This window comes from Hemiscyllium ocellatum, chromosome 11, assembly GCF_020745735.1.
Source record: "Hemiscyllium ocellatum isolate sHemOce1 chromosome 11, sHemOce1.pat.X.cur, whole genome shotgun sequence".
NCBI classification, from domain to species: domain Eukaryota; kingdom Metazoa; phylum Chordata; class Chondrichthyes; order Orectolobiformes; family Hemiscylliidae; genus Hemiscyllium; species Hemiscyllium ocellatum.
The window spans coordinates 62,958,373-62,969,320 of NC_083411.1; the positions used below are offsets into that span (position 1 = coordinate 62,958,373).

Consider the following 10,948-nt stretch of genomic DNA (forward strand, 5'->3'; position numbering starts at 1 on the left):
AGATCCTGTTGTAATCTGAGGTAACCTTCTTCGCTGTCCACTACACCTCCAATTTTGGTGTCATCTGCAAATTTACTAACTGTACCTCTTACGCTCACATCCAAATCATTTATATAAATGACAAAAAGTAGAGGACCCAGCAGCAATCCTTGTGGCACTCCACTGGTCACAGGCCTCCAGTCTGAAAAACAGCCCTCCAATATATTTAGGAAAAACGAAGAGTGTGCTGCTGGAAAAGCACAGCAGATCAGGCAGAATCCAACGAGCAGGAAAATCAATGTTTTGGGTATGAGACCTTCATCAGGAGTGAGGCTGGTGGCCCAAGAGGGCTGACAGATAAATGAGAGAAGGAGTGGGCTGGGGGTAAGGTAGCTGAGAATGCGATAGGTAGATGAAGTTGGGGGTGAAGGCGATAGGTCAGAGAGGAGGATGGAGTAGATAGGTGGGAAGGAAGATGGACAGGTAGGACAGGTCAAGAGGGTGGTGTCCAGTTGGAAAGTTGCATCTGGGATAAGGTGGGGGGAGGGAAAATGAGGAAACTGGTGAAATCCACATTGATCCTATGTGGTTGGAGGGTCCCAATGTGGAAGATGAGGCATTCTTCCTCCAGGCATCGGGTGGTTAGGGTTTGGCGGTGGAGGAGGCCCAGGCCTTGCATGTCCTTAGTGAATGGGGAGTTAAAGTGTTCGGCAATGGGGCAATGGGATTGTTTGAGCGTGTGTCCTGGAGATGCCCTCTGAAACGTTCTGCAAACTGGAGTTCTGTCTCCCCGATGTAGAGGAGACCACATTGGGAGCAACAGACATAGTAGATGATGTGTGTGGAAGTGCAGATAAATCTCTGACAGATGTGGAAGGCTCCTTTGGGGCCTTGGACGGAGGTAAGTGGGGAGGCGTGGGTGGAGTTTTGCAATTCTTTTGGTGGCAGGGGAAGGTGCCAGGATAGGAGGGTGGGTTGGTGGGGGCATGGACTGAACAAGGGAGTTGCAGAAGGAATGGTCTTTATGGACCATGGATAGGGGTGGGGAGGGAGATATATTACCTAGTGCATTCTCAGCTATCCTCCCCCCAGCCTCATCCCTCTCCCATTTATCTCTCAGCCCCCTTGGCCCACAAGCCTCATTCCTGATGAAGGGCTTATGCCCAAAACATCAACTCTCCTGCTCCTCAGATGCTGCCTGACTGGCTGTGTTTTTCCAGCACCGCACTCTTCAACTTTGATCTCCAGCATTTGCAGTCCTCACCTATATATTTGGGAAAGCTAATATAACTTTATCATTTGCTGCAAGGCTGAGTGGATACAAAAGTAGAGATGTTAAGCTTCAGTTATACAGTGCACTGATGGTTCCATAATGTGAGAGTCTGTATACAGTATTGCTTGTATTATGGAAAGAAGGACGCAAATATATTCAAAGCAATTCATAACAGCGGTAACCTTATTAAATTATGTGGAGGTGCCAGTGTTGGACTAGGATGTACAAAGTTGAAAATCACATATCACCAGGTTATAGTCCAACAGGTTCTTTTGGAAGCACTAGCTTTCAAAAGTTTGCTTTGAATTCTATGTCATACGATCTTATACTCCATAACCACCTGATGAAGGAGCGGCGGTCAGAAAGCTAGTGCTTCCAAATAAACCTGTTGGATCATAACCTGGTGTGTGATTTTAACCTTATTAAATGGTGGAGTAAGCCCCAGGGACAGGATGGCCTACTCCTGAGCCATGTTCCCTTATTCAGATATTTGTGTTGAATGGGAATGTAGTTCAGATCCTGAGTGGGGAGAGTTGGTAATTTCACAAATCCCATTAATGCAATGTTCCCAGGCAGTTAAAACTGGAGGCAAAGAGTTAAGATGTACATGAGGGGTCATGATGTCTAAATCTAGGATGTATTTAGATTAGATTAGATTACTTACAATGTGGAAACAGGCCCTTCGGCCCAACAAGTCCACACCAACCCTCCGAAGAGCAACCCACCCAGACCCATTCCCCTACACCTAACACTACAGACAATTTAGCATGGCCAACTCACCTAACCTGCACATTTTTGGAGTGTGGGAGGAAATCAGAACACCCAGAGAGTGCTCACGCAGACACAGGGAGAATGTGCAAACTCCACACAGACAGTTGCCTGAGGCGGGAATTGAACCTGGGTCTCTGGCGCTGTGAGGCAGTAGTGCTAACTACTGAGCCACCATGCCGCCCATAGGGTCATAAAGTCAGAGATGTACAGCACAGAAACAGATCCTTCATCCATGGTATCAGATATCCTAAATTAATGTAGTCTTATTTGCCAGCATTGGGCCCATATCACTCTAGATTATTCCTATTTATATATCCATCCAAAAGCCTTTTAAATGTTGTAATTATACCAGCCTCCAAAACTTCCATACACACACCACCTTCTGCATGAAACTGCGCCCCAAGGTCTCTTTGTTCAACAACGCTCCCCGGGACCTTAACATTAAGTGTATAAATTCTGCCCTAACTTACTTTTCGAAAATGCAGCACCTCACATTTATCTAAATTAAACCCCATCTGTCACTCCTCAGCCCATTGGCCCAGCTGATCAAGGTCCAATTGGACTCTGAGGTAACCTCTTCACTTATTTGATCACGTGAGATCACATTTGGAACACTGCAGGTAAATTCTGATCTCCCCATTTCAAAAATGACTTTCAGGTGAGAATGGAGAAGAGGGAACAGCAACATAATTGAATCCCACACACAAATGAATGAGGGAATATTGAGCATCGAGTTCGAATTGTGTTGGAACAGTTCTGAAGATGAATTATACCAGACTGGAATCAATATGTTAGTTTCTTTCTCCACAGATACTGCCAGACCTGCTGATTTTTTCCAGGAATTTCTGTGTTTGTTTCAGATTTCCAGCATCTGTAGTATTTTGCTTTAGTTATGATGTGGAAGTGACAATGTTGGACTGGAGTGGACAATTTCAGAAGTCATACGATGTCAGGCTATAATCCAACAGGTTTATTTGAAATCAGAAGCTTTCAGAGCACTGCTCCTTCATCATCTGATGAAGAAGCTTGTGATTTCAAATAAATCTGTTGGAATATAACCTGACATTGTGACTTCTGAATTTGCTTTAGTTAGAATTGTGCTTTTATTATAAGCACTTACATGTATACATTTTTCAAATCTCATCAAAGTCTGAATTTGAAAGTAAGAGTACGATCATTTTCCTGTGTAACATTTTTGAATTTTCCATTTAATTTTAGGCTGGGATTTACTGGCTAAATTTAATGGATCATTACGTTACGGACTGGATTCTCGTTATAACAGCTCTCCTGCAACTCATCGGTCTCAGCTGGATCTATGGTCAGTCAATCATAAAAGAGACCGAAACAAATAAACATATTAAATTTAAAGTACTTTGTGAAAATTAAGGTTTCTTTAATAAAATCAGACCAAATGAATCAGATGCTGGCATGCGTGTATCAGAATTCACTTGCTCTTCCTGACATTGAAACCTAATTGGTTCCAGAAACCAGCATGAAACACACAACATCATTTTTTGCATCCTTCACTCAGGATCCACTTGTTTTTGCTGGATTTCAGCCAATTTTACTACAGTCATTGTCTTGTTAATTGCTGATACTTGTATTATTGCACAAATCCAAGATCACATAGGGAGTTTATCTTTCTGCTGTTAGATTGCTTCACAAATATGTGATGTACAAAGGTTCCTGACTGACCTTCAGTAGCAGTGATAATATTAGCAGCCAGCTTGCAGTTACTGTGTGTTTGTTGTATGTAGTGAGGCAGCACAGAGCCCAGACTGTGTAAGTATGAGTTTTATAGCAATATAAGTACTTAAGACAATGAGACCATAAGACAGAGGAGTTGAAGTAGGCCTTTCACCCCACTGATTTTGCGCCACCATTCAATGAGGTCATGGCTGATTTGACTATCCTTCACTCCACTTTCCTACCATTTCCCCACAATGTTTGATTCCTTTACTGATTTACAATCTATCTTACATGAATAGACTTATATACCTAGCCTCAACAGCACTCTGTGGTAAAAAGAATACCACTGCACTCTAAGAGCAAAAAGTCTTCCTCATCTCTGTCTTAAATATGTAACCTCTTGGTTCTCAGGAGATGCCTTCTGGTCCCAGACTCTAGCATAAGTGAAAACAGCCTCTATTCCTATATCTGATCAAGCACAATCGTTAACAATCATATACTTTTCAAAATAGATCGCCTCTTATTCCACGAAATTCAAAAGAGCTCAAGCCCAAACTACTCGAACACTCCTGAAAAGAAAATCTCTCCATATCCGAAATTAATCTCATGAACCTTCTTTGGACTGCCTCCAAAGCCAATATTTTTTTTTGAGGGGGAGATGATGACCTGATGATATAATCGCTGGATTGTTAACCCAGGTACTGCCTTAGGGATCCAGGCTCGAATCCCATCATGGCAAATGGTGCAATTTGAATCATAAAATCTCTGCAATGTGGAAGCGGGCCATTTGGCCCAACGAGTGCACACCAACTCTTTGATGAGCATCCTACCCAGACCCAGACCCAGACCCTGACCCTATCCCCGTAATCATGCATTTCCCATGCCTAACCAGCCTAGCCTGCACATCCGTGGACATTATAGAGGAAATTAGCACGGCCAGTCCAACCAAGCTGCATAACTTTGGACTGTGGGAGGAAACTGGAGCACCTGGAGGAAACCCATACAGACATGGGGAGAATGTGCAAAATCCACACAGACAGCCACCTGAGGCTGGATTTGAACCCAGGTCCGTGGTGCTGTGAGGCAACATTGCTCACCACTGAATCACTGTGCTGCCCCGTTTTATTGAATTCAATAAAAATCTAGAATTAAGAGTCCAATTATGACCTTGAATCAATGTCAATGATTGAAAAAACCCCTCTGGTTTGCTAATGTCCTTCAGGGAAAGAAACTGCTATCCTTACCTGGTCTGGACAACATGTGACTCTGGACACATAGCAGTATGGTTGACTCTTAACTGCTCTCTGGGATGGACGATAAATTCTACTGAGCCAGTGGCATCCTCACCCCATGGAGGAATAGAAACTGTTCCGAATATTCCAGCCATGGTCTCACTAGTGCCTTGAACATTTATAACAAAGCTTACCTATTTTTGTATTCTGTTTGCTTTGAAATAAAGGCCAACTATCCCTTTTCCTTCCCTCATACCCAGAAAATTTAAAGGCCAGGCTTTTCAGATTTATGCACAAGGAACCCCAAATCCTTCTGTGCTGCAGCTTTCTGCAGTCTTTCCAGTCAAATAATATTCAACTCCTCTATTCCTCCCGCCAAAGTGTATTACTCACATTTTTCCACTTTATATTCTACCTGGCTAGTTTTTGTTCTTTCACATAACCTGTTGTATCTCTCAATAGAATCTTTGTGTCATCCTCACCAAATGCCCTCCCACCTATTTTTGTGATCTGGAAACTTGGTGATTGTATATTTACTTTCTTCATTCCAGTCATAATCAAGGCCCTAGCTCTAATCTCTGCCATCCTGAAAATGTCCCCACTTTGGGTGGCCCAGTGGTTAGCACTGCTACCTCACAATAATTCTGTGTTGTTTTGTATCTTGAGGACCACAATAGCACAGAATTACTGAGCTGAAACCAATAGCTGAGTTCTGTAGCCATGAAGATGGCCTCAACCACGATCTTGGTTACAAGTCGTACTACATGTGACCCCATTACACTGTTCTGTACCTGTAAGATCTTCCTTACTGTCCAGTTTTGACACCATCACCTTGATAACTTATTATGGTCTCTCTACCTTATTTATTGTGTACAGTTTTGGATTAGTACTTGTTACTTTGGTTAGACCCTCGGCGTGTGACTCTTATACCTACCATGTTATTCCAGTCATTTGGTTTGTCTCCAGAACTACCTTATTTTTAATATTTTGTAATTATCTCTCTTCCTTAATGAATCAGATTATAGATCATCCCTTCACCCACTATTCAGCTGTTGACACTTTATTCACACCATCTGACACTCTTGATCACCTGCAGAGACCTATTATTCAGTCTGTCAACACTCCACTCACACCACTTGTATGATATTTTGATCTCTCTGATTATAAACTCTGTGTCTGTGTGCTTCTCTTTACTTCACCTGACGAAGGGGCAGTGCTCCAAAAGCATTTGATTTCAAATAAACCTTTTGGACTATAATGTGGTGCCATGTGACTTCTGACCTTGTCCATCCAGGCCAACACTAGCAGCTCCATATGTTGTGGTTACAACTTCATTAAAAGCCCGTTAAGTATCCATACAAACACTGTCAGTCTAGAACAACCCTACAGTGTTACTTATATTGATCCCAGACATAGCAGGCAGGCAGGGGGAAGGAGTGTCCTGCCTGATGGGTAGGGATCTAAAGGTTCTACTGCATAGTGTGGTGTTGAGGTGGGATTTCTTCTTACCCCTGGATTGGTAAGATCAGGGCATGACATGACAACCTGGTCCGAGGTTGCCACCTGGATCAGTGCAATCTCAGCCATCTGGAGGAATACCCAGCAGTGAAAGAAGGAAGTCAATGATCTTCTCCACTTTGCTAGTAAGTGCTACCATGTTTGTTATCTCACCCTCACCGTAACTCTCTTGCTATACCCACCTTCCACTGAGTCTCATGCCCTACCAATCTCACTACAGCTTGCAATCTGTCCCCCTCCGCTCACTCACACCTACCCCAATCCCAGACACCATTAATCCTGCAGTCCCTCTGCACTGCTTGTTCTCTCAGGATACCTCCCAGCTGCACCTACAGTAACAATTGGGACACGTCCTTTCATCTCCATTAATACCTGCCTCTGTCTCATTTCAGGAAGTAAGCAGCCCACAGTAGAGCAGAAAGACTCAAGCCAGGTGGTGGGCTGACCTTCATTCAGTTCCTAACCCCTTACGTGGAGTAAACACTAATGTTGACCACACTGAGCAGCTGGTTGCCCATGTCTAAGCACATGGAATTGGTATCAGAGACTGCCCATGACTTACTGTGTCAACACCCCATTACACCCTCCTTGATTTGACAGATTCCTGTTGACAACCACAACAAGATTCCTTCCTTTGTGTCTGCACTAAATGGCAAGGAGCGACTGGAATAATATCCCTGGCTGAGGTAGCAAACACACAAAGGCAAAAGGCAAGGCAAGGGAGAGGTGTTGTGAGCATCCAGGCCAGCTCAGAATGAGTGAGAATTGGGACAGCAAGTGACCAGCCTGGAGATGCAGCCTGGGTTCATGCTCTTGGGTGTGCTGGCCGAGGCATTACAATGATAGTCACTGGGGCAGACTGTGGTGCAGTACTGAAGTGTAGAAATTTTCTGAGATGGCCCAGCAAGATATTAGAGACTGGCACATATCAGATCCAATACCATGAATGTAAAGTGTATGTGGCTGGCATCCTTGGAGTATTCTCTGAGACCTCAGTGCCTAATATTTCGGTCATTTGGAGCAGGTAACAAGCTGAATTCACGAGATCCCCACTCTAATCTCCAGGTCAAGTTTTCTCAATGTTGAGCGTGTTAGGTGAGTTTAAGATAGGAAGCTGAATATTAGTTAGGCGTGTTGTACCATTAGCTTGCTGCTTAATAGGGAATAATCCCATTAATTAGGAACTCATCACTGCTGAGTGACAGATTCAGCTCATTGCTTACTGAAAGAATAAAAAAAAATATGGTCTTCCCGACATCAGAATTGCTACAGTTCTCATCCAATTCTTGAATAAACTTTGCCAAGCTCACATCATCCAGATCCCGACAAGATACTGCTGTCGATCTTCTATCAGCTCACCAATTCACTATCCATGGTCATACTGTACACCCAGCACAATGGGCTCTCAGGTTATTAAGGAGCCTCATGTGTGGTACTATATCAAATGTTTGAGCTGATCCAATATAACTGGATTTCTTTAGGAATTGCAACATATCACCTAAGTGGTCATCTCTATTGCATTTCACACAATGGTGTATTTTATAAGTTTTAATTAATTACACTTATACCCCTGTTCTTTACATTGGAAACACCCCACTCTTTACCCTTCATTGGTTTCTATCAGTATTAGCCGTATTCCTAACAAGTGATTTGTAATAAGGTTAGAGAAAATTAGCCTATTTTTGCTGTTGTTCACATGTTTCTATATTTAGGGTTTGTTATGAACTCTTCACTTTCATATTTTACAAGTCCTTAGCAGAAATAGACCCATTCAGCCCCTCAAGCCTGCTCCACCATCAATACGGTCATGATTGATCTGTTTGTGTTTCAAATTTCAAGTTACCTTCATCGCCCAAGAAGAACTCATTCCAGGAAAAGCTTATGTTTCCAATTTGTGCTGGGATGGACAGACCCTTGTTCCCAAAATGGGAGAGAAAGATCAATCAGTTGGTGACAAGAATCAATTTCCTTATCCTGTTTGAAATCTGGAGCAATCCCTTCTCTGGGTTAACCTGTTCATCAGTGCCACCCTGTACAAGATGAACTTCAACAGTAAACAAGCTGCCCTAAAGACAGGACAGAGTGAGTGATGGTGTCTCTCTTCTTCCTTGTTGTTCACAGGGACAAACAGATTCATCAAGGACATTGAGATGATGATTGGGGAAAGGACTTGGCTCTTCTGGCTGTGGTGGAGAATGTGTTGGATTCTGATCTCTCCGTGTTTGCTGATGGTAAGAAGCTGTTACACATTATTTTGATTTAAACTGAAAATACCCAATCTCTCATTCTGTTTCTGATTTAGTTTTGTATCTTATCCACATTCAGGCAGTCTTAATCTGGTCCTTGACAACATTTGCCCCACTAAGATATGGATCTGTTGAATACCCTGTCTGGTCAGGAGCACTGGGCTGGTGTATGACCATCTTCTGTATTATGTGGATCCCCATCATGGCTGTGGTGAGAGTTGTCCAAGCTGAGGGCCCCACCTTGTGGCAGGTGAGGGACGCTTTGAAATCTTTTAAAGATTAAGGAACAGAGAACGTAAAATTAGGTTTTGGATCATGATAGATGCAATGCAAAGCATACTGTTTCAAAGTCAAAATGTCTTTTTGTTGTCCTTTCACTTATGCTCAGTTCAGTCCACCGTGATACCATCTTGGTTCAGGCACTCAAGCTGGAGTGGACTGCAAGTAGTATCTGTGAATGTTTGAATATACAACTAAAAGAAAGTGGATCGGTTAGCTCAGTTGGTTGGATGGGTGAGTTGGTGATGCTGAGTGATGCCAATCCCTGTACCAGCTGAGGTTACTGTGATGAACTCTCCTTCTGGAACTCTCCCCTTGATCCTCAGGTTAAACCACCATCAATCACCTCGCTCTCTGTTGAGAGAGCAGCCCTGTGATCTGATAGGACCATGGTTATTTCAATGTTACAAAAAAACATAATTTATCACATTTATGCAATTAAATCAAAGATAGGTTTTAAAATAATAAAAGAATTGCACTATTGGAACACATCACAAATATGAACATATCAGTGTGTTGCAATACCTTGGAAAATGCAGGTCACCTTAATTTAACAAATATAAACAAAAGGTCCACTAAACTCTATATTTTGTATTTCAGTCATGGATCACAGATTGTTAGGTTGATTTCATTAAATTCTCAATCAATTCATACACTATTTATGCACCTTACAAAGTTGGAGTTTGGACTGTTTCAAAACTATCTCTCAGTTTCAGAATGGTGTCTTCTGCATTGCAGATCTTTACGTTTGTCTGGTTGTAATAACAAGTAGTGGCATTAGGTGGTGGGATTCAGTAGTTTTCGAATAAAGTCCACGTGGAACATTTCCTGGTTTCAGTACAGGTTTGTCAAGATCAATCTCACATTTTGTTTCTTCATGCTTTCAATGAGAGAAAAGGCAGGGAGACAGTGAGTTTTGAGGAAGGAATTCCAAAGTCCCGTAATTCAGCAACTGAGGGGCCATCTACTAATGGTCAAACTATTTAAACAGCAAGGGTTCAAAATGCTTGATTTAGACAACCACACATGTCACAGAGATTTCCAGGAAAGGGTGAGCCAAGACCATGGAAAGATTTGGAAACAAGCAGGAGAATGTTAAACTTGAGTACTTACTTAAGCAGGAGCCAATATGAATTAGTGAGAAAGGAATGATCGATGATCAGGACTTGATGTAATTAAGAGCACAGATTTGAATTATTAAGTTCACAGAGGGTCGGATTTGGGAGGTCAGCTGAGTTGTTACTTGAATAGGAGAAAGTGAGGACTGCAGATGCTGGAGGTCAGAGTCAAGAGTGTGGTGCTGGAAAAGCACAGCTGGTCAGGCAGCATCCAAGGAGCAGAGAATTAATGTTTCGGGCTAAAGCCGTGATGAAGGGCTTTAGCCAAAAATGTCGATTCTCCTGCTCCTTGGATGCTGCCTGACCTGCTGTGCTTTTCCAACATCAAACTCTCGATTTGCTATTTGAATAGCCAAGTGCCAATGGCATGACTGCATGGGTGTGGATTTTTGCAACAGAGGATTTCTGTAACTACAGAGGAATCGAATCAGATTATGCAGGCAAAAATATATGGTTTTAGTGGTGTTATGAAAATGTTGTCAGAAGCTCATTTCAGCATCAAATACAGATCAAAACAAATCGTCACAAGTAGGGTGATAAAGAAAGTTTATGGCGTACTTGCCGTTATTGCTCAGGGAACTGAGTACAAGAATCAGGAGGTCATGTTACAGCTTTATAAGACTTTGCTTAGGCTGCATGACGACTATTGCGTTTAATTCTAGTCGCCACATTACAAGAAGGATGTGGAGGCTTTGGAGAGGGTGTAGAAGAGGTTTACCAGGATGAGGCTTGGATTAGAGGGTATGAGCTCTAAGGAGAGGCTAGAAAAACTCAGGTTGTTTTCTCTGGAGCGGCTGATAGAAGCCTACAAAATTATGAGATGGATAGATAGGGTTGACAGTC

At 42.6% G+C, this 10,948-nt stretch overlaps 1 protein-coding gene across 1 annotated transcript in view; it reads left to right on the forward strand.

The window, feature by feature from the left end:
- Positions 1–8,609, forward strand: part of LOC132820037 (sodium- and chloride-dependent neutral and basic amino acid transporter B(0+)-like) — a gene marked incomplete at its 3' end in the record, with an annotated part of 81,559 nt that extends 72,950 nt beyond the window's left edge. Inside the window, exons 20-21 of the mRNA XM_060831958.1 lie at positions 3,242–3,341; positions 8,584–8,609. Of these exons, the coding sequence (XP_060687941.1) occupies positions 3,242–3,341; positions 8,584–8,609 (126 nt within the window). The remainder of the gene's footprint in view (positions 1–3,241; positions 3,342–8,583) is intronic.
- Between the last annotated feature and the right edge of the window lie 2,339 nt (positions 8,610–10,948).